This window comes from Oryx dammah, unplaced genomic scaffold, assembly GCF_014754425.2.
Source record: "Oryx dammah isolate SB20612 unplaced genomic scaffold, SCBI_Odam_1.1 HiC_scaffold_28, whole genome shotgun sequence".
Lineage (NCBI taxonomy): Eukaryota > Metazoa > Chordata > Mammalia > Artiodactyla > Bovidae > Oryx > Oryx dammah.
In genome coordinates, this window is record NW_024070212.1 from 8,137,605 (window position 1) to 8,162,706 (window position 25,102).

General features: G+C 51.7%; 3 protein-coding genes and 1 long non-coding RNA gene across 12 annotated transcripts; 3 read left to right on the forward strand and 1 right to left on the reverse strand.

Annotated features, from left to right (window-relative positions):
• The first annotated feature begins 189 nt into the window (after window positions 1-189).
• On the forward strand, window positions 190-24,037 carry ARHGAP30 (Rho GTPase activating protein 30). 4 transcript variants are annotated; one of them, XM_040230079.1, is made up of 23 exons: window positions 190-601; window positions 5,098-5,200; window positions 6,894-7,038; window positions 8,177-8,259; window positions 8,379-8,486; window positions 9,239-9,366; window positions 9,537-9,708; window positions 9,788-9,891; window positions 9,970-10,047; window positions 10,325-10,711; window positions 11,931-12,196; window positions 12,289-16,389; window positions 18,248-18,340; window positions 19,008-19,057; window positions 19,204-19,288; window positions 19,662-19,763; window positions 20,012-20,207; window positions 20,456-20,543; window positions 20,682-20,740; window positions 20,885-21,360; window positions 21,558-22,701; window positions 23,596-23,755; window positions 23,843-24,037. In XM_040230079.1, the coding sequence occupies exons 1-12, from the start codon at window positions 505-507 to the stop codon at window positions 13,894-13,896; spliced, it is 3,279 nt and encodes a 1,092-aa protein (XP_040086013.1). In that variant the 5' UTR covers window positions 190-504; the 3' UTR covers window positions 13,897-16,389; window positions 18,248-18,340; window positions 19,008-19,057; window positions 19,204-19,288; window positions 19,662-19,763; window positions 20,012-20,207; window positions 20,456-20,543; window positions 20,682-20,740; window positions 20,885-21,360; window positions 21,558-22,701; window positions 23,596-23,755; window positions 23,843-24,037. The 4 variants fall into 4 exon arrangements, with proteins under 4 accessions (XP_040086013.1, XP_040086011.1, XP_040086012.1 ...); XM_040230077.1 differs by lacking the exons at window positions 21,558-22,701; window positions 23,596-23,755; window positions 23,843-24,037 and having other exon boundaries at window positions 12,289-16,424; window positions 20,885-20,976; XM_040230080.1 differs by lacking the exons at window positions 190-601; window positions 21,558-22,701; window positions 23,596-23,755; window positions 23,843-24,037 and having other exon boundaries at window positions 5,127-5,200; window positions 6,898-7,038; window positions 20,885-20,976.
• LOC120855562 lies at window positions 9,121-9,561 on the reverse strand. Its single transcript, XR_005719273.1, has 2 exons — window positions 9,486-9,561; window positions 9,121-9,405 (listed from the first exon to the last, which is right to left on the reverse strand). It is a non-coding gene; the product is annotated as an uncharacterized LOC120855562 (long non-coding RNA).
• On the forward strand, window positions 16,256-22,315 carry USF1 (upstream transcription factor 1). Of its 6 annotated transcripts, none has more exons than XM_040230081.1 (11): window positions 16,256-16,389; window positions 18,248-18,340; window positions 19,008-19,057; window positions 19,204-19,319; window positions 19,662-19,763; window positions 20,012-20,207; window positions 20,456-20,543; window positions 20,682-20,740; window positions 20,885-20,979; window positions 21,232-21,360; window positions 21,558-22,315. In XM_040230081.1, the coding sequence occupies exons 2-11, from the start codon at window positions 18,333-18,335 to the stop codon at window positions 21,645-21,647; spliced, it is 933 nt and encodes a 310-aa protein (XP_040086015.1). In that variant the 5' UTR covers window positions 16,256-16,389; window positions 18,248-18,332; the 3' UTR covers window positions 21,648-22,315. The 6 variants fall into 6 exon arrangements, with proteins under 6 accessions (XP_040086015.1, XP_040086018.1, XP_040086016.1 ...); XM_040230084.1 differs by having other exon boundaries at window positions 16,277-16,389; window positions 19,204-19,288; XM_040230082.1 differs by having other exon boundaries at window positions 16,332-16,424.
• TSTD1 (thiosulfate sulfurtransferase like domain containing 1) lies at window positions 21,648-24,037 on the forward strand. The gene is made up of 4 exons (XM_040230087.1): window positions 21,648-22,701; window positions 22,929-23,051; window positions 23,596-23,755; window positions 23,843-24,037. Exons 1-4 carry the CDS (start codon window positions 22,626-22,628, stop codon window positions 23,892-23,894), a joined length of 411 nt encoding a protein of 136 aa, XP_040086021.1. The 5' UTR covers window positions 21,648-22,625; the 3' UTR covers window positions 23,895-24,037.
• Window positions 24,038-25,102: the final 1,065 nt, after the last annotated feature.

The window sequence follows — 25,102 nt, forward strand, 5'->3', positions numbered from 1 at the left end:
CCAGGATTCTGGTCTCTAAGAGTGCCAGTCACCTGCTTGTGCCCCAGGCGCTACCACCCCACCCTAGGGCTCTGACATCACCTCCTCTTGACCAATGAGCAGAGGCCCAGCAATGGGTGAGGATGTGAATCCCGCTACCTCCCCCACCCCAGCCCTGTGGTTGCAAAGATGCTCTAACAGGAAGCGGGTTTAAGGAGCTGCACGGCTTCCTGCCGCCCCAGGGCTGAGCAGGGCGAGAAGGGCGAGTGCCCGTCTCGGCCACGAGACACAGCTTCTTGCCGGGGTCCTAGCAGCTTCCTCTTCCACAGCTACTTCCGTGTGGCCGGGGCCCCAGAGGCAGGAGCTGCTGCCCATTGCCCAGGCCACCCTCCACCCCCAGTTCTGAGCCCTGCCCCCCTGGGGCCAGGCCAAGCCCAGAGGCTGGCTTGGGATCCCATGGGGGACTAGTAGGGCAAAGGTCTTGGGGGACCGGGGTGGCTGGGCCAGGGCCCTGGGGCTCCGGCCATGAAGTCTCGGCAGAAAGGAAAGAAGAAGGGCAGCTCAAAGGAGCGGGTGTTTGGGTGTGACTTGCAGGAACACCTGCAGCACTCAGGCCAGGAGGGTAAGGAGGCCAGCCCGGAGCTGCTGTTGGGTGGACGGAGAGGCACGGGGCTTCTCCAGCCTGATCGAATTTGAGGGTACAGAAGCAGTTTTTCCGGGAGCTCGTGGAGAAGGGGCAGAGGCATGGGGTCACCCCCAGGAGGCTGATGCGCAGGCAGGGCAAGAAATGTGGCTCGGTGAAGAAGGCTGAGGAGCTCTTCTGTGGGACCGCCTAAGGTGAAGAGCCTGGGGATGAGAATGAGGACACTTGAGAGGGGAAGGTGGAAAGACTGGAAACCCAGGAGAGGGAGGAGAAGTAGCCGTGAGAAGATGACAGCTGTGGGACAGGAGGGGAAGGCGGAGGGGACAGGGTCAGAAAATGAGCGGCTGAGGAGCATGGACAGTCCTTGGGTCTGAATGAAAGAAGGCGTAGAAGGGCCCCTGGAGAGGGTGAGGGTGGTACATGGGAAGGATGGGGATTTCCTGGTTGGAGGAGAAGAGGTTACGGGCCTTTGGTCTCTTTGCAGCCTTGCTGGGCCACAGGTGAAGATGTGGGGTAGGGGTGGTCCCCTCCCCCAGTCTCTGTGATTCTCTGGTTCTCCCTGTATAAAGGAGAAGCAGGTTCAAAGTGGAGGGTAAGGCGAAAAGCTGCTAAAATGGAAACACCAGAAGAGTAAGAGGGATGGCCTGAGCCTGGTTTGAAGGTGGGGGTGGAGGGTACAAAGGAAGGTGGGCCTGAGGACTGCCCGGGGACAGCACCCTCCCTGGATTGCCTCGGAGGGGCTTGGGAACCAGCAGGGCCAGAACAACACTGGCCTCCGACTATGCCTGGTGTGGAGGAGACACTCAGAAACATTTCTGGATTTGACTTGGAATTGAATGCATATATTCTGACTTGCCCAGCCCAGCTTGTTTTTTGGTACTTTGAGCTCCTCCCAAAGAAGGACACGATTTCTATCGCGCCCCCCCCCAACCCCCCCCCAATCTGTCATTTCCTCTTTGTCCTCTTCTCTGCTCTGGGCTGTGGTGCCTGTAGTGGGTCCCAGCTCATTTCCTGCTCTTAGGCCCGCCCCTGTGTCTCCAGACGCCTCCTTCCCCTTTTCTCCTCCCCTAGAGGCCCCCATCCCCACAGGCCTCGCTTAAGGGAAAACCCGGGCCCCCAGGAAGGGTGTACAACACTGAAGTGGTTTCTCTGCACCTTTGTCTTCTCACGGGGCAGAGCCCAGCAGCCAGCGCAGGGCTAACAAGTGGAATCACAATCTTGAGAAAGATGGCTCTTGGCCAAGGGCCACATGCTTTAGCTGGGTCTGATGTTCTTCTAGTTCTCTGCAAACCCTCGGTTCAGCCCCCTCATCCTGGCACTGTGTCATCTCCTGTTGAAACACTGACCCCACAGCCAACCCAGATCCCACTCCTGTAACCTTCCTGGCCTCAGATGGTGCGGGGCATGTTCTCTGAAAGGGACAGACAGGTTGCTGGGTCCAGATCCTAATGAATCCCAGAGAGAGAGAGAAGCACCTCCTGCCCTTCACCAAAGCCACATCTGAATCTAAGAGTGGAGGAGAATCTTAGGCTGCAGGGCAGCAGGGCAGCCTTCCCCCCTCCCCCCAGCTCCTCCTAGCGCAGACTGGTGGAAAGTTGAAGGATAGAGAGAAGCCATAATCGGCTTCTCTCTTTAAGCTAAGACCCAGCAAAAGTGAAAGTCCAGGCCAGTGGAAAGCTGTGTTTCTGGTTAATTTATCCTGATTATCTTGGGTTCCCAAATCCTTGCTGCTCTGCTCCATTTCAGCAACCTCTCCCAGCTCTTTGCCTCAGATAGGTCTCTTCCTTCCTAAGCCCTTATGTGTGTTGAGTTCTTCCTTTTTCTAAACTTTAACCCTTTGAGATCTTGCTCAGGTTTCTGATTCTCCAGGTTTCTAAGCTTAAGGCCCTCCTCCCTGACCCACCCTTTGACTCTCTTTGACTCTACCACTCCAACTCTGAGTCTTTTATCTCTGACCCCATTTCTCTTATCTCTGTCTCCTTGACTCCTCCATCACTCTGATCCTATTATCTCCTCCCCCATCTCCTTGATCCATTTCCTCTATGGCTTTGACTCCTTAGGCTCTCGAATGTCTTCTTTCATGGCCTCCTCTGGAGGTTCAAAAATCAACAGAGAAGGATGGGGAAGACCTGACTTGGTTGCAGTTCATGTGAAAAGAGCTTGGGATTTAGGTGACAGCAAACTATTTATGAGTTAACAGAGTGATGGCTAAAAGAGCTGGGCTAGCATTAGAGTAGAGCGACAGCTTGAAAGAGGAGGGTCTGCCCCGTCTCTGCATTCAATGCTGGGAACCTGAGGCTGGGAGACCCTGGCAAATGGGCCCGGATCCTGAAGCGATGGATGTTGAACTGCAGGGCCAGGACTAAGATGAGGCAAGAGAAGTGACTAGGGCACAAAATTTAAGGAAGCTCTCACGCTCAGGGCCAGGCAAGTGCCCTAGGTGCCTCTTTCTTAAGGAGGCATTCACTCTCAAGATCATTTATGTGCACAGCTGGCTCTGGCATGACCCTAAGAGTGAGTGCTTCCTTAAATTTTGCAGCCTTCAAAAAAAATGTGCAGCCTTGGTGCTTTCCTTCTCCTACCCAAGTCCTCATTCTGGGGTGCACGAGGGTAAAGGGTGTGGACACCAGGTCATACAAGGAGGGTTTAAAATAGTGCTTGATGGATTTATTATTTTCTTCTGTATTTCTAACTTACTTAATTCCACAATGAGCTTGGGATGCATGACTTCCAAAACGCCAAATAAAAAGAATAAATGACTGAAGGAATTAAGTTGGAGGGAAAACAAGAAGGGTGAGCTCAGTGCCCAGAAATGCATTTCAAGTAGTTCCGTATGGTTCCAAGATATGGGCTTCCTGACAGTTAAAAAAAGGTAAACATAATCAGATATAAAATTCATAATGCCCACATGAAAAATATAGGTGGCTTAGGAGAAGCACATCTTTTTCTGACACACACAAGACAGGATTTTCTCTGCTGAGTCTCAGTTAATTGGGCCCAGTGTTTTGTCTTAGGCAATATTCTCTATTAAATCTCCAATTCATTGACTAATTCATTGAGTAATTTAATAAACATCTGTTGAGCACCTGCTCTCTTTCAACACTGTGCTAGATACTGGGGAGGATGTTGCTATTTGTCAGAAGGTATAGATACAAAATATACTAATCATAACAAAGTACAATAAGTACTATAGTACAGATAGAAACAAAGGACCGTGGGAACTATAATACAGATATCAGCAAAGAGTTCAGAACTGGAAGTGATGTCTGAGGTGTGTTTTGAGGAATGCATAGGGATTCACCAGGCAGAGACAGAGAGGAAGGCATTCCAAGCAAGGGAAATCATGAGTGATGGTACCAAGGCTTGTTCAAGGAACAGCAAAGGGCTGGACCATAGGATTTACTGGGGGCGGGGGGCGGCGGCGTGCGGAGAGGGGGCTGGCTGGAACTGGTAAGGCTGGATGGCAGTTGGATCTGGTTTGTGAAGGGTCTTATGCAGTATACCTGTTAGGAGTTTTTATTTTATTCTGTGTTTGTAAGCTAAGCATTGGAGATTGGGGTGGAGCAGAGTCTATATGTAGCAAAGGATTTCAAGCATGGAAGTACTTTAGAGAAATACCTTTGTGGCCTTGTGGAGATGAGATTCAATGCATGGTTTTTGAGGTTTTCCCATGATTGAGACACCATGACAGATAAAATGAGGGAAAGCAAGATGGGTCACACTTAGATCTTGTCCTTAAGGGGCTTAGAGTCCAGTAACTGGGGAAGGCTCCAAGGCAGGGGGAAATAACACAGTTTTTTGCATTCTTGGATTTGAATTCTGGCTCTATCAGTTTGATACTGGGCACTCATTACTTCTTTGATACTCTGTTTCCATGTCCAATGCACAGTGCTTGGCACATAGGTGCTTTTCTCCTGAAGGGACCAGTTTGAAGGTCTGTTACAATTTTGTGTACCTTCCTATGACAGATCTAACATCCATGCATTCACTAACCAGAGGAGGTGCTTCACAATAATGCCCACCAGCTCTGTTCCATCCTGGTTGGAAGAATTAATGCTCCTTTCACTTCTGTAGAGTGTTAGTAAATGCACTTTGAAGACCAGTTTTTTACCTCTTCCAACTGCATTGCTGTCCCTCTAAAATTTTTGTAGTAGCAACTAGTAATTACAGAGAGAGAAATTTCAGGTCAATAAAGGCAGAACATTCTAATGGGAATGGGAAGTCTGGGGAGGCAGTGATCTCACCCTCACTGGGGGAATTTATGCCAAGACTCTAGAACCAATGGGCAGAGAGATTATAACAGGTTGGCAGGCTGGAGCTGATATCCTGCAAGAATCTTTCTGACAAGTGTTTATTCCATGAGTTTTGCCTTCTATCTCCCCAACCCCCTTCCCTGGTGTGTCCATTTCTCAGACGCTCTGGGATCTCTGATCTCCCAGACCTTCTGATTTTTCTCTCCCCTTCTGTGTCCCCAGTGCCCCAGGTGCTAAGGAGCTGTGCAGAGTTTGTGGAGGAGTATGGAGTGGTGGACGGGATCTACCGCCTCTCAGGGGTCTCTTCCAACATCCAGAAGCTCCGGTGAGTCAGACAGTGAGGGGAGGGCTCTGCGGCCATGAGGCCAGCAAGCCAGAGGGGTGAGGGGAATTGGGGAGAAGGAAACACAGGTGATAGGTACTGTCCAAGGGAAGAGCTCTAGTCTCCTCAGGAAAGGCTGACACCATGCCCCACACTTCCCACAGGCTAGCCTGCACAGACGCACGTGTGTGCACACGCGCAGGCACACATACACCCACTCCTCCACTCCCACGTGTACCCCCCCAGCTTTAAAGACAGATTTAGATATAATTCACAGGCCATAAAATTTACCATTTGAAAACGTAAAATCCAATGGTTTTTAGTATATTTACAAGGCTGTGCAACCTCCACCACTGTCTAATTCCAGAGCATCAACTCCAAAGAAACCCTATACCCCCAGTCACTCCACATTTCCCTTCTCCCCCAGCCCTGAGTCTACTTTCTGTCTATGGAGTTGCCTATTCTGGACATTACACATAAATGAGATCATATAATGGGAACTTTCTATGGTTGGCTTTTTTTCACTTAGTATGTTTTCAGGGTTCATACATGTTGTCGCATGCACCAATACTTCATTTCTTTTTATGGCTGAAAAATATTCCATCGTGTGGTGTTATCACATCTTATTTACCCATTTATCAGTTGATGGCTATTTGGGTTGTTTTTACCTTTTGGCTGTTATGATTAATGCTGCTATAAACGTTTTGTGTACGAGTATTTGTGTGGACACATGGTTTCAATTCTCTTGAGTATACACCTAAAAGTGGAATTGCTGGGTCCTATGGTAACTCTATGTTGAACTTTTAAAGAAACTGTCAAACTATTTTCCACAGCAGTTGCATCATTTTACATTCCTACCAGCAATGTATGAGGGTTCCAATTTCTCCACATCCCTGTCAACATTTGTTACTGTGTATCTTTTTGATTATAGCCACCATAATGGTGTGAAGTGATATTTCATCTATATTTGCATATTCCTAATAGCTAATGATGTCAAATACTTTCTGTGTGCTTATTAGTCATTTGTGTATCTTCCTTGGAGAAATGTCTATTCATAAACTTTGTTCATTAAAAAAAATAGGTTATTTGTCTGTTTTGAGTTGTAGGAGTTCTTTATGAATTCTGAATATTAGATACTGACTAAATCTATGACTTGCAAGTATGTTCTCCCGTTCTGTGGGTTTTCTTCATTTTCTTGATAGTGTCCTTTCTCACACAATACTTTGTAACTTTGATGTTAAATTTATCTATTTTTTTCCTTGGTTGCTTGTGCTTTTGGTGTCATATCCAAGAAACTGTTGCCTAGGTCCAAGGTCATGAAGATTTACACTTACCTTTCCTTCTAAGACTTAGTTGCAACCATCTTTGCATGTAGCCAGAAACACACATTTTAGGCTCATTCCTGCACTTCTACTGACTCCTACATACCCCTATGCTGCCGCTCACACCTTCTCTACATCCTGACATGTATCCCTGTTCATGCATAGGTCCACTCACCCACCTCACATCCACTCTGCATGTTGACAAGAACAATGCCTTAAGCTTGCTGCCTCATGCATATACATGCCCCAAGCTCTTCCTTCCAAGTTTCATACACACTGGCCCTCGACCCTGCCTGGAGCCCATCTCTATAGCTCCCCCTCTCCCCAGATTGCCCCAGAACCCCGCCACTCCTGACTACTCTGCACCTCCCCAGGCAGGAATTTGAGGCTGAACGGAAGCCAGACCTGCGGCGAGATGTTTACCTTCAGGACATTCACTGTGTCTCCTCCCTGTGCAAGGCCTACTTCAGAGAGCTGCCAGACCCCCTGCTCACTTACCGGCTCTATGACAAGTTTGCTGTGAGTTGAATGGAAGAGAAGGCTGAGGGTGGCTGCTCTGATGGGACATCCCAGATGAGTCTAATGCCAGACAGAGTCCTAGGGACCCCGCATGATGGAGACCACATGGAAACGACAAGACCCTTCCCTACAAGTCTCCCGGTCCTGCCATCTCCGCCCTCCCCCGTCCCTCCTTTCCCCAAGGCCTGCAAACCGCACACAGTGCAGGGGGAGACGGGGAGAGCAGACACTGGAAAGTCCTTGGAAATCACCTAGACCAGAGCTTCCCTACATTTCAGAGAATGAGAACAGTTTCAGGAAGCCAAATGTTTTTCAAATGTGCCCTTCTGTGAACTGTGATTTGTGTGTTGAACATCTTGTGAATAAAAAAATACATGACAGGACTTCCCTGGTGGGCCAGTGGCTAGGGCTCCTGCTCCCAATGCAGGGGGCCAGGGTTCAATCCCTGGTCAAGGAACTAGATCCCACATGCCACAGCTAAGACCCGGCACAGCCAAATACATAAATAATGTTTTAAAGGGAAAGAAAATACATGGCAGAAGCGCTATCTTAAACTGAGTAACATTTTTACTTATATTTTTTAAAGTATTTATTTATTTATTGGTTGCACCTTTTAGCTTATGGGATTTTCGTTTCCTGACCAGTGATTGAAATGGGGCCCTTGACTGTGAGAGCTTCCTAACCACTGCAGGGAACTGCCTTGAGTAATGCTTTTAAATTAAGTTGCATTTTATTGAGCATGACATCATTTAGAAATCCTGAACAGCCAGGGCATGCCATTCAGCCCAAATAGACCAGGCTGAGTGGGCATAGGCCTTCCCGGACACCCTGAAATAAACCATGGCCCCTGGCACTCCCACAGGATGAAACCCCGAATGTTTTCCAGTACCAGAGCACTGCTGATGAGGGCGCTCAGGCGGAGAGGTGGCAGGGAGCTGCTCAGGGTCACAAAGCCCTAAGTGGCATAGCCAAGAGGCAGTGGCAGGCCTCTGTGGGACCCAAGTTCTGGTTGGGGCACGGCGTGGTTGGGGCACGGCGTGGGGTTGAGCAGATTGTTTCTGAGAATTTGGCTCAGAGCTCTGGGGAGGACGCTGGGGCAGCACCGGGCCACCGACTCCTGCCCCTTGCTCCCAACCAGGAGGCTGTGGCAGTACAACTGGAACCTGAGCGCTTGGTCAAGATTCTAGAGGTGCTTCAAGAACTTCCGAGCCCCAACTACAGGTGTGTGGGGCTCCCCCCACTAAGCCCAGGCTCTCTCTTTACCTGGGGCCTTGACTCGTCGCTTCTCTTCTGGCCCTGACCCTGTGTGAGCTCTGTCCCATGACGCCTCCTTTCTGCAGGACCCTGGAGTTCCTCATGAGGCACTTGGTGCACATGGCCTCATTCAGCGCCCAGACCAATATGCACGCGCGCAACCTGGCCATCGTGTGGGCCCCCAACCTGCTGAGGTGGGTGCCTGTGTGGGTGTCCTGGTGGAGCCTAGCCGCTGGGGAGCCGCTTGAGGATGGAGTGTGGCTGTGTGGTACTGGAGAGGGCTCTCACCCAGCGAGAACAGGAAGGCTCAGGATTACACTGGAGCTCACCTATGGGAGCCCTTTCTCTGAGCTTGAGTAAAGTCCCTAAGGACGGGGCCTTTGTGTTTTATTTTTGACCACACTGAGTAGCATGTAGGGTCTTTGTTCCCTGTCCAGGGATCAAATCTGTGCCCTCTGCAGTGGAAGGGTAGAATCCTAACCACAGGAGCACCAGGGAATTTCTGGGCCTTTATGTTTTCTTATACTGTGGTCATTTAGCTCAGGGGCTGGAGCAGGACAGGAGGTGGGGCGGTGCAGAGTGTGGGAGCTGTGGGGGGTTGGGGGGAGGTGGGGGTGCAATGGACCTTGTCAAATGTTTGTTGAGCAAACATCTTGGAGAAGTGGCCTGCATGTCACCCCCTGTGGTGCACAGTAGACTGTAAGTCCTGAGATTTGTTATACACAGGCACCCTGGTGGGCAGAGGAGGTAGAGACTAATATCCTGAGGAGGGTGTCCAAGAAAGCTTCCTGGAGGAAATGGCCATTTGAGACTTGAATCATGCATGTAGATTAAAAGATGGAATGGGTTTAATGGCATTCAGAGGAAAGGGTATAACGTATTTTTAGGGAGAATCTGAATGGGGAAATGCAGTAGGGCTGCAGGGCGTAACTCCACACCTCCGCAGGTCTAAGGACATAGAGGCCTCAGGCTTCAATGGGACGGCAGCCTTCATGGAGGTGCGTGTGCAGTCCATCGTCGTCGAGTTCATCCTCACGCATGTGGACCAGCTTTTTGGGGGTGCTGCTCTCTCTGGTCAGTGTCCTTCCCACCCCTCACATCACCACTCTCTGCCTGGGGAGTCACATCAGAGTTAGAGAGTTACCCTACCTTGCTAGTTAGTGAGTGGGAGGATGCAGTGAGGAGGTGGGTACCTGAAGCCCTCTTTCTGTTCCGGGCTGGCCAATTCCTCTTTCTTTTCCTAGGTAGTGAAGTGGAAAGTGGATGGCGATCACTTCCAGGGGTCCGGGTGTCAGGCAGCCCTGAGGACCTTATGCCACGGTCCCTGCCCTATAATCTGCCTAGCATCCTGCAGGCTGGTGACGGACCCCCCCAGATACGGCCCTACCACACTATCATAGAGATTGCAGAGCACAAGTAAGGCCTTCTTCCTGGGCTCTTCTTCCCTGCATTGGCCGTCAGGCTCCACCTGCAGTGATTTCTCCATTCCCTCCAGGAGGAAGGGGTCTCTGAAGGTCAGGAAGTGGAGATCCATCTTCAACCTGGGTCGCTCTGGCCATGAGACCAAACGCAAACTTCCACGGGGGGCTGAGGACAGGGGTAAGTCTGCGGAGATATAGGGGGAGTTCTGCTGAGGGTGCACTACGTCCTGGCTCTATGCACATGCCTGTCTTGCAGAGGACAAATCTGATAAGGGGACTCTGCGGCCAGCCAAGAGCATGGACTCCCTGAGTGCTGTGGCTGGGGTTAGTGACGGTGAGTATAGGTGTGCACTCGTGTGTGTGTCGGTGGGGGGATGGGTAGGGATGGCCAGTGACTCCATCTCCAGGGAGGGGAGGGCGTTTCTAAGTATGTGTTGGTGGGGCGATCTCTGCTCAGCTGGTTGTGAAGGGTTGGCAGTGGTGGCTAAGGGAAGCTGCTCCTGGTGCCTTCCAGGCTATAGACAAAACAGAGGGCATTCTCTAGAGCCTTTCTGAGGTGTGTCCAGGCCTCTTGTGGCTGAGGTTATGGCCTACCTTTCTCTCCCCTACAGAACCAGAGGGGCTGGTCGGATCCAACAGTCCTCGGCCAGGCCCACTGCTGACAGAAAGCCTGGAGAATGAGTCCATGGAAGCGGCAGAGTGTGAGCAGGAGCCCGACCCAGAGGTGCTGGGTGGCACGAGCTCTGAGCCCGGCACACCACGACCTGGGCGGTCAGCAGTCCGTGCTGGGGGCAACAGCCATGCAGAGCGCCGTGCTGGCGTCCATATCTCAGAGCCCTACGATGTCAACCTCCCAGCACACATCAGCAGTATGCTCAACATATCCCCAAACATCTTGGCGGGGCTTGCCCGTGGTCTTGAACGCCCTGCCCCACAGCCTCGGCCAAGCCCTGCCTCTGGCCCCGGTCCTGGCCCCGGCCTTGGCCCTGGCCCCCCAGGTGAGGACCCAAGGATTGCCCAGGACTGGGAGAAGGGACTAGAACTCTAGGCTGAGGCTCTGAAGCTGGGAATCTGCCCTGGACTGTGGGTGGTTATCTTTAGCTGCCTTTTCAAATTTAAGATTGAGGGAATCCAGTAATATTATTAGGTTGTATGAGCTTCACGTAGAAAGGCTCTCTGGCAGCCTTAGATCACTGACACACCCAAGAATGGGGATTTGTGTCAGATATATACAGTAGGGATTACTAAGTACAAAGTAGGAAGATATAATAGTTGGCTATCCAGGTAGCTCCGTGGAAAAGAATCTGCCTGCCAATGCGGGAGAGGCAAGAGAACTGGGTTCGATCCCTGGGTTGGGAAGATCCTCTGGAGAAGGAAATGGCAACCCACTCCAGTATTCTTGTTGGGAAAATGCCATGGGCAGGGGAGCCCGGAAGGCTACAGTCCATTGGGTTGCAGAGTTGGACGACTGAGCACAGACACATTAACAGGTGACACGGGTTCAATCCGTGCTCCAGAACGATTCTACATGTTCAGGGAAACTAAGCCCATGCATCACAAAAATAATAATAACAACATGAATAAGAATAGCTAACATTAGTTGAGAGCTTATGATACGCTTTGTTAAGGTCTTTGAAGGCATTAGCTTGTTTCATTTTCTCATAGTGTTGACTCAGGTATTGTTATTGTCCTTACATTACAGCAGTGGAACCTGAGACTTATGTTAAGCAGTTTGGTAGGAGGTGGCACAGCTGGAATCTAATCTGTGCTCTGACTCCAGTTCCTAAGTGTCAATAATGAGAAGTACCGAGGCAGCACTGGGTAGTGGGTAAGGATATCGACTGCAGAGTAAAGCAGACTGGGGTTCAAATCTGGGCTGTGCCACTTGTTTGTGTGACCTGGGACACATTTCTCTGAGTCTCAACTTCCTCATATATATAATGGGGATACATACCTGACATTATAAAGTTGTCTTGTGGAGAAAATAAAGCAATGCATCATAAAACATACAGCACAGTGCTTGGCGCCTGGCAGGAGCTCTAAAAGGCGGCCATAAGCCAATAGTTAGGGATACCGGTCAGAGAGGACTAGCCACAGGAAGCATCTATGCTGGGAATGTTGGGCCCATACTGTAAGCAGTGCTAGGAAGACTGACCTTGGAAAGGGTCAGAGCTGGTCTTGACCTTAGTATTCCTGGGACTCTCTCTCGCCCAACAGATGAGAAGTTGGAGGCAAGTCCAGCCCCAGGTCCCTTGGCTGATTCGTGCCCGGTGGACGCGGCCCCTGCCCTGGAGGACTGCCTGTCCCAGGAGGTGCAGGATTCCTTCTCCTTCCTAGAGGACTCAAGCAGCTCAGAACCTGAGTGGGTGGGGGCGGAGCACGGGGAGGTGGCCAAGGCGGGACCAGAAGGACCAGCCTTCCCCCCTGGGGAGGAAGACCCTGGGATGGGCTACCTGGAGGAGCTCCTGGGAGCTGGGCCTCAGGTAAGGAGGCGCTGTGCTGGGTTTGGGGGTGTTAAGGAACCCAGAGCGTGGACAGGGCCACCGAGTCCTGAGCCATGATGCTGTATTTACAGGTGGAGGAGTTCTCTGTGGAGCCGCCCCTGGATGACCTGTCCCTGGATGAGGCACAGTTTGTCCTGGCTCCCAGCTGCTGTTCCCTGGACTCTCCTGGCCCCAGGCCTGAAACAGAGGAGGAAAGCGGGGAGGAAGTCTTCCTGAGTGCCTATGATGACCTAAGTCCCCTTCTGGAGCCCAAACTCCCAAGCTGGGAGGGTCCAGGCAGTGAAGAGGAAAAGGTGGCAGGGTCTGGAAGACAGGAGGCTTCAGGACAGGCTGAGGGCGAGCAAGCCTCGTGTGAAGGTGGAGAGGACGAGGGGGAGCCTGGAAGCAGACAGGACACCAGCGAGGAGGCTGAGGGGAGGCCAGAGAGTGGCGTGGAGGGTAGAGAGGCCACTGAGGAAGGAGCAGAGGCTGAGGGGAGCCAGAAGGTGACTGACAGTTTGAAAGAAGGATATGGGGAAGAGACAGAGGAGACAGAGACCACGGTAGAGGAGTCCAAAGGTCAGCAGGAGGGTGAGAGAACGGAAGAAGCTAAGGGTGTGGGAGAAACTGGAGGAGAGCAGGCTGAAGACAAGGGGAAGGAAGGAAAGACGGAGAGAAAGGAAGGTGCTGAGGAAGGAGACGAAGCCCAGGTAGCAGCTGGAAAAGACTCAGAGCCTGAGGCCCAGGAAAACCAAATTGCTGAAGACAGCTGGGAAGTTGTACCCAAACAAGAGGCTGAAGGAGGCAGAGAAGATGAGGTCAAAGGACAAAGGGGAGATGAGGGTCAAGAGGCAGGAGAAGACCAAGGAGATGGCGAAGATAGCAGGATCCCAGAAGCAGCAGCTGAAGGAGGAGCAGGGGAGGTCAGCAAGGAACGGGAGTGTGGACACAGAGACGCTGAGGGAGACCAGAGAGCTGGAGGTGAATGTGGAGAAGAGGGTTCCCTCTCTGAAGGGCCACAGGTCGAGTCCCTGGAGGTTGACAGTGCCAAAGAGGGCAACTCCCAGTCCTCTGAGACAGAACAGGCAGCCCCACAGCCACCTCGGCCAGAGGAGATGGATCCTGAGGGGCAGCCCAATCCCCTTGGCTCAGCTGGCAGTGTGGGCATGCGCCTGGCTTCCACCCTCGTTCAGGTCCAACAGGTCCGCTCTGTGCCCGTGGTGCCCCCCAAACCACAGTTTGCCAAGATGCCCAGTGCAATGTGTGGCAAGATCCACGTGGCACCAGCAAACCCATGCCCAAAGCCTGGCCGGCTCGATGGGGACAGGGCCTGGGGCTCCCGAGCCTCCCGCTCCTCTTGGAGGAATGGGGGTAGTCTTTCCTTTGATGCTGCTGTGGCCCTGGCCCGGGACCGCCAGAGGACTGAAGCTCAGGCAGTTCGGCGGACCCAGACTTGTACTGGTGCTGGGGACTACAGCCTCATCCCCAAAACCTCCCCCTATAGCTTGATCCCTGCCTACACTCCCCGGCCCCTTAGCTGCCTGGAGATCCCAGCTGAGGGCACAGATAGGTCTGGACCCCGGAGTCGGTTTAGCCTGCCCCCCAGAGAACCCCAACCTCCTGAACCCCTTATGTCCCCCCAGCGACGATCGTATGCATTCGAAACACAGGCTAACTCTGGGAAAGGTGAGGGACTGTAATTAGGACAAGAGCACTGGGCATAGGGACAGTAGCTGCCTCCAGGGTCTTGGACTGTTTCATTTGCAGCCTGAGCAGCTGTAGTGCCCAACTCTATAGGTTTTGACCCTCCAGCTTCTCTTTTTGACTGTGGGAAGCACTGTCTTGGTCTGTTTACCTGAGCTTGTCTCAGATACAAAGCACTTATCCCTTAGGAGATTCCTGAGAAAGTCACCAAGTTCCTGTCCCCAGAGAGAGGGGTCACTGGCCAAAGGGAACAAAGAGTAGGTGGAAAACTTAACTGTTTCTCAAAGTGAAGAATGAAGGGGGAACTCCAGCTGAGGTCCTGCCTTCCTCTGAAGCAATGAACTCTTCATGGAAGTCCAGAGTAGAAGCGGAGTCAGGGCCAGGTTGGAGCCTATTATACACAAACACTTTTAGAGGTTACCTATCCTTGTCCTACTCTTGGTCCCTTGGATACCTCCTGCTCCTATTAACTCCAGATTAGGAGAAAAAATGTCCAGGAAACTCTTTGAATACACAGTATTTGTTGGTGGGACTAGTTCCCTTCCCAGCTCCCCAACCCTCTGCCTCCCTGGATCTCTAGGAACCGAGGTCTTATATAGATCTCTCTGGCCTCTTTCTCCTTTGGAATAACTTCCTATTTTAGGGAAGAGGGATGGCATCACTCAGGCTCTGGGATTGCTTCTCTGGACAGGTTGGGGCCACAGGTCCCAAGGGGCAATATCTCAGAATAAATGCTGTATTTTTACACATAAATAGTGTGGTTTCTTTTTCCTCTTACTAAAGTCTTGAATGACAGATACCATATCTTCCAAGGTGGTGCTAGTACTAAAGAACCCACCTAGCAATGCAGGATACGTAAGAGATGGGGGTTCCATCCCTGGGTTGGAAGATCCCCTGCAGGAGGAAATGGCAAACCACTCCAGTATTTCTGCCTGGCGAATCCAACAGACTAAAGCCTGGCAGGCTATAGTCCACAGGGTCACAAAGTCAGACACGACTGAGGTGACTTAGCACGCATAGTTATATTTTCATGTTTGGTCAAACGTTGCGTTCGAATCCGTTTTTATTGTCTGGGTGTTCTTCCTCAATTGTCCTGGTGGAGACCTACAGCTAGAAACTAGAGCTGGGTTCATGGTGGTCAGGAAATGAGGAAAGGAAACTTATATTTACATAATGCTCTTTATATGCCAGTAATGCTAGGTATCTTACGTGCATAGAATCTACACTCTTAATTTTTAGTCCACCTAATAATTCTATAAGGTTGGTATTGGTATCTCCGTTAAAAAAAATGTTTTATTTGGCTGCACTGGGTCTTAATTGAAGCATGTGGGATATTCTATCTTAGTTGCAGCACGTGGGCTTTTGTTGTTGTTGCTGCCTGCGAACGCATCCTTGTGGCATGTGGGAGATGGAACCTGGCATCCCCTGCATTGGGAGCACAAAGTGTTAGCCACTGGACCACCAGGGAAGTCTCTAGTATCTCATTTTGCAGCCGAGGAAACAAAAGTTAATTAGGTCAAAATGTTTGCCAAAGGTTTCATAACTAACACGTGGTAGAGGTAGGTCTGAGACCCAGAATTGTCTGGCTCAGGGTCTGAACTCATTCCCTTACACCACACTACTTCAAATCCATTAAGGGTAGGTCCTGACTGAAAAGAATGGGAATTAAGACACTTTTCACAGAAACTGAGACACAAAAACTAGACGCCTTCGGGGTCCTGACTGACTACAAAGGCTAATGTTGCTGTTTAGTCGCTAAGTCCTGTCAACTCTTTGAGACCCCACGGACTGTAGCCCGTCAGGCTCCTCTGTCCATGGGATTTCCCAAGCAAGAACACTGGCTTGGGTTGCCATTTTCTTCTCCAGGGGATTTTTCTCAACCATGGGATGGAACTTACGTCTCCTGTACTGGCAGGAGGATTCATTACCACTGAGCCACTAGGGAAGCCCGGCTAACACTAATACACATGAGCATATCCAGATTTATGTATGTCCAGATATGTCCCAATAGCCAATAGGAAACTTCAAATAGGTGGCCTGATTCAAGATGCCCTCCCAAATAGCTCTTTTTAAAGACGGCGCCTCTGCCTCCATCTGATGTCCCTCTTTTGATATAAGCTCACTTCTGGAACTAAAAACTCCCTGGCCAGCAGATAAATGGTAGCACCAAGTTAATCGTCCTTCTCCCGTTCTTGCCTAAAGCCACTTGGACTTCAGTGTCCTTCTCCCAGGACCCCAAAGGGTTGTTTCTTCCCAGTACCAGCACCGCCCTATACAAGCCCGCATCCAAACCCTCAGCAACATGGAGGGAGCGGAAGTCGGGCGGCTCGGAGGCCGAGAGGGCTGGGTGGGTCGAGAGAGACACTTCCGCCCCTCACCAACATGGCGGCGGGCCGGGAGTGCGCATGATCAGCTGTCCCTGGAGATACCCGAGTCCGGAGAGGGAGAGCGCGGTCGGGGGAGATCGGCGGCTGCGGCGGCTTTGGCCGGTGAGTGCAGGACATAGCGGGAGTCTGGAGACCGGGTGAGCCAGCGACGCATAGCAGCTTCGATTTTGTTTCCGTTTTTTAGGTTCAGAAACTCCTGGGGCGGAAGTCTTTGTTTTGAGGGAGGGGCCGTGCCCAGTTCTTTATCTCCTACCCGCTTTGTGGGCCGAACTCACTCCCCGCCCCCGGGCGCGCACATCCCCGCCCTCCTGCGCTGCCAGCCGCGGGCCGCTGGGCTGGAAACCGCAGGGCTAGCTGAGCCCCCGGCGTCCTTCCCTACCTCTGAGGAGCCGCGCGGGCTGGGGGTGAGCCCGGCAGGGCTAGCCGGGTCACCGCGCGGGCCCTTGGGCTCGCGCCTGGCCGTAGCTCAGCTGCTGAGCGCCTGCTGTTTGGTGGGCCCGCAGGGAGACGCCGCATTCTCAGGCGAGGTCTAGGTGCTTGACTTCTTTGCGGACTTGATTTTTCCCTTTGTGTCCAGACTTAGCTAAGCTCTTTCAAGGCCCTCCTTCCCGGAGCGTGCACGCCACAACATCCTAGCTCACTTTCCGTGTTGCATACCCCTAAAGCTCAGGAAATGCTTCCGGATGTCCAACTAAGATTTGAATAAGTAGCCTGACCCCGGTGCTGATTGTCCTCAGAGGCTGCTCCTGGCTGACAGCTGTGGCATAGAGACGCCTCTTGTACCCTGCCCTCTGTTTGACTGCTTCCTTTTGCTGTCAGTGCTGCAAGCTTAACAGGGGCATTTCCTCCGCAGGTTTGAGGATGGAGCGGTAGGTGGTCTTGAAACACTGGTCCTACTTCCCCCTTAGGGACTGGGATCTCCTTGCAGCGCTACTTCCTCTGGACGGTTTCACTTTCAGTTCCTTTTTTTGGGGGTTAACACTTTGGATACAAGCTTTCCATGACTCATCCGCTGAAGATAAAGGTTTGGGGGACCTTATGGGTAGAGAATTTACAAAAACCTTACCCCTTTCCTGTCGAGATTATTTTATTGCTTTACACTGTATAGCTGTTTCCTTCTGGAGGCGCCTTCCTTTGTTTTTCCTGCCCACCTCCCGCCGCCCTCCAGCCGTCTCCCCCCACCCCTAGCCCGTCCCCCCAGCCCCCGTCCCCCCATCCCCGTTAGGGCCTTAAGGCAGGCACCTTGTTGATGGATTCCTCCCCCATTGTCTCCTCTTTCCGAACCCTGGAGTTTTCTCCGTTCTTGCTGGGTTCAGTAGATTTGGAGTTGTCATGGCAACATTTGAGCAACTATGTTGTTCTACAGGAAGGCTTGGGGAATAAAATAGTAGGGGCTTGAAGATGATACACTAGGGCTTTAAGGTCTTTTTAATGAATGACATATATCTGGACTTCCCCAAACAACAGCCAGATCAGTAGAATGGGGCCCAAGGGCCAAGTCTGGCCTTTATGGTTCTGGAGGTTTTCTGTTCCTAGATCTGAGGACAGGAATTTCTTGGTGTTCAGTATATGTGCCTGAGAAACTGGAATAAGCATCAGGGTCTATGGTCCTGTATTTTTTGATAGCTGTGGTCTAAACATGGCCCTTCCTAATCCCGATATGGCAGATCATAATAGCTTTCATAATGATCCATCCAGAAATATGTTGTTTTTCAGTCTTTCAGTATAATTATCCCCTCTCCATCAGAAGATGGAGTGAGAATTGGAGAAGCAAGGAACACTATTTGTAGAATTGCTTTTTCAGTCATTGTAGGCAGCCTTCAGCATCCGAATGGAGAAAGCTGGTTGTCCCCTGCAGAAGATTGGTTATGTTCCTGGATGTGTGTTCATGGAGCCTAGGTTCTAGAAATAGGAGAGCTTTCAGTTTCCTAGACTCACTAGACTCCCTGATTTCTACCAGGACTTAGCACTCAGGCCTGTGAGGCAGGAGATACGAAGATTTCCAGAGAAGGACCAGTTCCTCGGATGTGCCCCCTCACAGAGAGATGAAGGGGTGAGTGAAGAAGAGGTAGGGCCTGGAATGGGAGATGGGAGGCCTGGGAGAATGCAGAATGGCTAGGAGCACTGGCTCTGGAGTCAGGGAGACCTCAGTTTAGGTCCCAGCTATATCACCTAGCTATGTGATCTGGTTTTCTGTTTATAAAATGCAAGCAGTGCTTCCTACTCATAATTGCTGTTCTTAGTACTAAATACGGAGAAGGCAATGGCACCCCACTCCAGTACTCTTGCCTGGAAAATCCCATGGACAGAGGAGCCTGGTAGGCTGCAGTCCATTGGGTCGCTGAGGGTCGGACACGACTGAGCGACTTCACTTTCACTTTTCACTTTCATGCATTAGAGAAGGAAATGGCAACCCACTCCAGTGTTCTTGCCTGGAAAATCCCAGGGACAGGGGAGCCTGGTGGGCTGCCGTCTGTGGGGTCGCACAGAGTCGGATACGACTGAAGCAACTTAGCAGCAGCAGCAGCAGCAGCAGTACTAAATGAGATATTGCCTGTTAAATGCTTGGCTCAGTGCTAAGTAAATACCAGCTCTGGTTATTCTAACCTCCCCTAGCATCTGTTGGGAATGCCAATGAGTTTGGGAGCCATATGTTACTGGGCCAGTGAGCTTTTCATTCACTTTTTCCCTTATTCTTCCTCTTGTCCCTTCACAAACAGGCAGCAGAAAACAGCAGAAACCGAAGAGGGGACAGTGCAGATTCAGGAAGGTGAGTGGGAGAAACAGAACTGAGCTGAGGCACTTGCCCCGCCACCCATGGGCCTATCACCTGTGTACCCTTTTCCTTTTAAATGACACGCAAGTGCAACAGAGGGAGAAAAGCAGTAACTCACAGACTTTTTCCTTTTAATTCAGGTGCAGTGGCAACTGGGGAGGACCCCACCAGTGTGGCTATAGCTAGCATCCAGTCAGCTGCCACTTTCCCTGACCCCAACGTCAAGTACGTCTTCCGAACTGAAAATGGGGGCCAGGTAAGGGAGGGGGCCAGGTGGCTGCAAGTGTTCCCTGGGGTTGGGATTGAGGGAGGTGATTGAACCGGTCATGGGGAGACTTGGTTTGGAGGACGAGGTGAAGATGTGGACTGATTGGAGGGTGGGAGTTGGAACGTGAGATTTACAGGAGAGATTGGTATGGGGTGGGGCCTATGCGGAAACCACTATATGGGAAAAGGATGGGGAATGGCTAAGTCTGCGTCTCTGAAGGATTCTTTCGGGGGGGGCCCTATCCAAGAGAAGCTTTATGAGGGGCTCTGGAGTCCCTAGCACTTATTCTCTTGTTCTTTCTTCCCCTCCTCCTTTCTTCTCTGAATCTAGGTGATGTACAGGGTGATCCAGGTGTCTGAAGGGCAACTGGATGGCCAGACTGAGGGGACTGGTGCCATCAGTGGCTATCCTGCCACTCAATCCATGACCCAGGTACAGGGGTATGGGCGGCAGAGGGGACTTGAGCTCTGAGTAGTAAGATGAAGAAGGGAAGAAATAGGATGGGTGTGGCTTGGGATAGTGCGACAAGGGGCTGGGGCTGGGGCTGCCTTGACCCAAAGCACTAGATTCTTCTTCTCTGGATGTTTCTCCCTGTCTCCTCACAAGAGATAGAGCTGCAGAGTAGTTCATGGGAAGTATCTGACTGTCACTTGTCTCTGTTCTCTTGCTCCCCTTCCCAGGCCGTGATCCAGGGTGCGTTCACGAGTGATGATGCAGTTGACACAGAGGGGACAGCTGCTGAGACGCACTATACTTACTTCCCCAGCACTGCAGTGGGAGATGGGGCAGGGGGTACCACATCGGGGAGTACAGCAGCTGTTGTTACTACCCAGGGCTCAGAGGCACTACTGGGGCAGGCGACCCCTCCTGGCACTGGTGAGATATTATGTGAGGATGCTGGCTGGAGGGGCTAGGTTAGGCTGTGGGACATGGCTGGTGGGCAGTGGGCCTTTACTCGTGATCCCTTAATGATTGCTAAGACCTGGGCAGTCAGTGTCTGGGGCTGCCCTTCCAGCAGGAGGCAGTGTGTCTTGTTTTAGAGGAGGAGCCCAGGGCCTTGTCCTTAGAGCTTGGTGAGGGTCCTCGTCTTGTGTCCTGACGGAACCTCCCTTGCATCTTCACAGGTCAGTTCTTTGTGATGATGTCACCACAGGAAGTGTTGCAGGGAGGAAGCCAGCGCTCTATTGCCCCCAGGACCCACCCTTATTCCCCGTGAGTAACCCTTGTTTTTTCTCAGTTACCAGGAATAGTCTTGATTCTTTCCAAAGATTTCGTGCAGGTCCTCACCCGAGACTCCAATCTCAGTTTTTGACCTTGCCTCACTCTGGCCACCCTGGGCTCTATTGTTAGGAAGTCAGAAGCTCCCCGGACAACTCGGGATGAGAAACGCAGGGCTCAGCATAATGAAGGTAGGCACGATCCACATGTGAAGCTTGGTGCTGTCTGGTGGGATTGGGGACCTCGCTAATGTTGAAGGGAGAGGTTAGGTGATTTTACCCTGGGGCCTTTGGTGAATTCTCCTCAAGTCACCTTGTCCTCTACTTGCCCCACAGTGGAGCGCCGCCGCCGAGACAAGATTAACAACTGGATCGTACAGCTGTCCAAGATCATCCCAGACTGCTCCATGGAGAGCACCAAGTCTGGCCAGGTCATGGAAAGACCCTGGTAGTGGCAGGATGCCTGAATTCTGTCTCCTGGTGTTGCTTCCAGAAATGGTAGACAGTGGGCACACATGGCGGTAGCTCTTTCCTGTCTGTCTCTGAGGTTCCCTGAATCCCTGGGAGATGTTATTCCACCATCCTTTAAGGGAAAACAAGGCCCAGAATGTGAACATGCTTTTGGAAAGCAAGCCAGGTATTTTTATATCCTAGTACTTATTGTGTTGGCTTTTTCTTAACAGAGTAAAGGTGGAATTCTATCCAAAGCCTGTGATTATATCCAGGAACTTCGGCAGAGTAACCACCGGTTGTCTGAAGAACTGCAGGGGCTTGACCAACTACAGCTGGACAACGATGTGCTTCGACAGCAGGTCAGACCGCCGCCCCCACCTCAGGACAGCTGTCCTCGACCTCCCTAGCCACCAACCCAGCTCGGGACTCCCTATTTTGTTTTCCATAGAGAGAGCTTTCTCTTTACCTCGGCACTGGTGGGTGTCTGCATAAGTTCAGAGACTTGGGTGTGCTAACTTTTCTACCTATTTCCCTTACTGCTCTTTCCCACGTCCAGGTAGAAGATCTTAAGAACAAGAATCTGCTGCTACGAGCTCAGCTGCGGCACCACGGAGTAGAGGTTGTCATCAAGAGTGACAGCAACTAACTCTGGGGACTCGGGCTCTAAGCTCTACAGCCCCTTTCCAAGAACTTCAGATAGCCCAGGAGCCACAGGCTAATAACCCCGTGCCCCTTTCCTTCACTGCCCACATTTGGCATGGGACTGGGGGGAGTTCAGAAGGCGTATCTTTGAATTAAGGCCCTGTGATCTAGCAGCCTGCAGTGGTGTGAAACACACACGTGGGTGTGCACCGACAGTCTCGCCCAACCAACCCTACCATGCAGCCCTGGGCCCTTGTGCTCCTCTTGCACAGTGCATGTGCTGTCTCCATGCTGGACACTGGACACACTAAACTGGGGGGCTTGCCCTGTGCTTGCTTAAAGTGCCAGCAGAGGGTCTGCTGACAAGCAGTGTTCTGGCTTGCCCCAGGACTGGCACTTCCCACTGGTTCTTCCTTTCCCTGGAGCTCAAATGTGCTCCTCAGGACTCTGGGGAACAGGCTTTAGCAGGAAGTGGGGATCGGAGGCTTAGCAGTGGTTGCTGCCCCAGGAAGAGGAGATTGGCCAGCAAGCAGTTGAGGCCTATACAGGTTTCTGGCACCAGGGAGAACAGGAGGCAGGGCCCACTGGGGGCCTTACCCCATTGTGGGGACGGTTTTTTTTTTTTTTTTTTCCTTTTCTTTTTTTTTTTTTAAGATAAAATGTTCAGAGCCATGACTGTCTCTGGGTCTTCCTCCCTTTGTGGGCTCCAGGCTGGGAGGGAGGGAACACACTGCTTTGACCAGTAAGGGTTGGGTCCAGTTGGGTGAGGTATTGGAGCTCCTGTAGTTATGACAATGAGTCCTACTACTTGGGCCAGGCCAACGTGTCATTGGCCGTACACGCCCGCAATCGCGAGGATTTCTCTAGCGAGCGTGTTAGGAGCACCGGGAACAGGTGCCGCCGGAGCTGTGCGGGAGGCGGTGCCTTTGCTTCCGGTTCCGGTCGGTCTCAGCTCAGCTGCAGCTTCGGGAGGGCGGGGGAGATGCTGCCCGCTCCCAGGGGACGGGCTGGGGCCAAGTTCCTGATACTCAAATTTGCGGTGCGCACCATGGCTGGAGGTACCTGTAGGGGAGACCTGGGATCCGGTCTGGGGCATGTTGTGGCCTTAGGAGCTCTCGGAACGCCCCCGGTGGAGGTGTACGCGGAGGGAGGCGCTAAGGGGAGTGGCGGAGGGGTCCTCACGCATCCCCCGCCAGGTTGGGGCGCTGCCAGGTGAGGGGGCCCCGGCGGCAGGCGAGCTGGCGGCAGTCCTGCTTCCGTCAAAGCCCGCGTGCCCCTTCCTCAGAGCCTACGGTCTCGCTCCCTGAACTCCGTTCGCTCCTGGCCTCCGGCCGGGCCCGGCTCTTTGACGTGAGATCCCGGGAGGAGGCGGCGGCTGGAACCATCCCTGGGGCTCTCAACATCCCGGGTACGGGATTGAAGGGGTGGGGAGGTGGGGGGGTGGGGGAAAGCCCTGGTGGTGGATTGGAGACAGTTTAGGAGGGTCTTAGCCAATAGGACCTCATTTAGGATGATGTGGGAAGGCACTGGTTACAGGGGTCTGGTATTCCTGTGGCTCCCGCCCCCCAAACTTCCCTTAAGAAGGGTTGATGGGAGGCGGATCCTGGCAACGGAACTGGCCCTTCCAGTTTGAGGGGGTAACAGGCAATGAGGAAGGGGCAGGCCAGATTCACACACATGACCTCCCCAAAGCTGGATGCCTGAGTTTGCCCGCGCCTCCTCACAAACTAGGGAAGTGGCTTCCATTCAGAGTTGATTTGGCTGACCAGTGCAGGTAGGACGTATCCTGTCCTCGATGTGGATGGGGGCGGGGGAGGAGTTCTCACCATGTCTTGTTTTGGGCCCCCTTGGAGATAATGTTCGACCACAGGACCGGTCCTTCCAGACCCAACCGCTGAACCTGCGATTGCCCAACTGCCGGCTTTCCATTGTATCCTCTTGACTCCTCCCAGTGTCAGAGTTGGAAAGCGCCCTGCAGATGGAGCCAGCTGCTTTCAAGGCTTTGTACTCCGTTGAGAAGCCAAAGCTGGAAGAGAATCTCATTTTCTTCTGTCAGATGGGCAAGCGGGGCTTGCAGGCCACGCAGTTGGCCCAGAGACTTGGATACAAAGGGTATGGGCTTGGTAACTGCGCGGGGCGGTGGTGACTAGGGCTGCCTCCTGGGCCCTGTCCTTCCCTCACCCCGATTTTTCTTCACAGGGCTCGGAACTATGAAGGGGCCTATAGAGAATGGCTCCAGAAAGAAGGTTAGGTAGAATGTGGCATACTGGATGCTCCCTCCCCGCTGCCAGTGGCTGCCTTAACTAAGAGTGATGAAGGGGCTGACTTGTTGGGTTGAGCAACTTCTTATAGCGCTGTGCACGAAAAGCAGCAAATAAAGAGCATTTAATCAAAGTATTGGAAGCCCTTAATTTGTCAGGTGAACTGAAAACAGTTCTAATCATAATCAATTCAGCCCTAGGTCCTTCTTCCAGCATTCATCTGCCTCCCCCCACAACCAAAACCAAAACACCCAGAAGTTTGCTGAAAGACTAATCCAGAATCACCTGGTAGTTTAAAAAAAAAACAAACTTGGGCCTCATCTCAGATTTGGTGGGTTTTTACCTGGTTTTACAAGGTCCACGACTGAGCGACTTTACTTTCACTTTTCACTTTCCTGCATTGGAGAAGGAAATGGCAACCCACTCCAGTGTTCTTGCCTGGAGATCCCAGGGACAGGGGAGCCTGATGGGCTGCTGTCTATGGGATTGCACAGAGTCGGACACGACTGAAGCGACTTAGCAGCAGCAGCAAGTAATTCTAATATGCGGTCAGGAGCCAGAACTAGACCAGAGGTCAGTAAACTATGGCCTCACTTGGTCTTGCTACCATGACCATTTGTTTACACATTGTCTGTGACTACTTCTGTGCCAAAATGGGAGAATAGTTGCAACAGAAACTATATGTTCTTTGAAGTATCTAGTCCTTTATAGGAAGTTTGTGTACCCTTGCTCTAGGTCTTCAGGTCCCCAGCCCCAACCTCACTTCCCTCAGACTTTGTCACTGGATTGAGGAAATGAAATGGTTCTCCCAGGCAGTTGGATGAAGGAATGGATGCCACCCCTAATCCCAAGCATAGATCACAGGTATGAGGAGCTCCTCCTGTGCCACCAGAAAGAGGTCTGAGTTTTTACCAGCACAGTTCCTTGATCCCACAGTAGATTTAACAAAATTTAATTGGTTTAAAAGAAAAACAGAAACAGCACATACTCACTGAGGCAGAATGCAACACTATACAGTAGGTATATAATTTCCCTCTGTCATGGTTCATGGTTTAATGCATCTTTTCAGACCTATTAAATATTTCAATGTCAGAGTTTTTTTTTTTTTTTTTAAATTATTTGGCTGTACTGAATCTTTATTGAGGCATGCAGGATCTTTAATTGAAGCATGCAAACTCTTAATTAGTACATGTGGGAT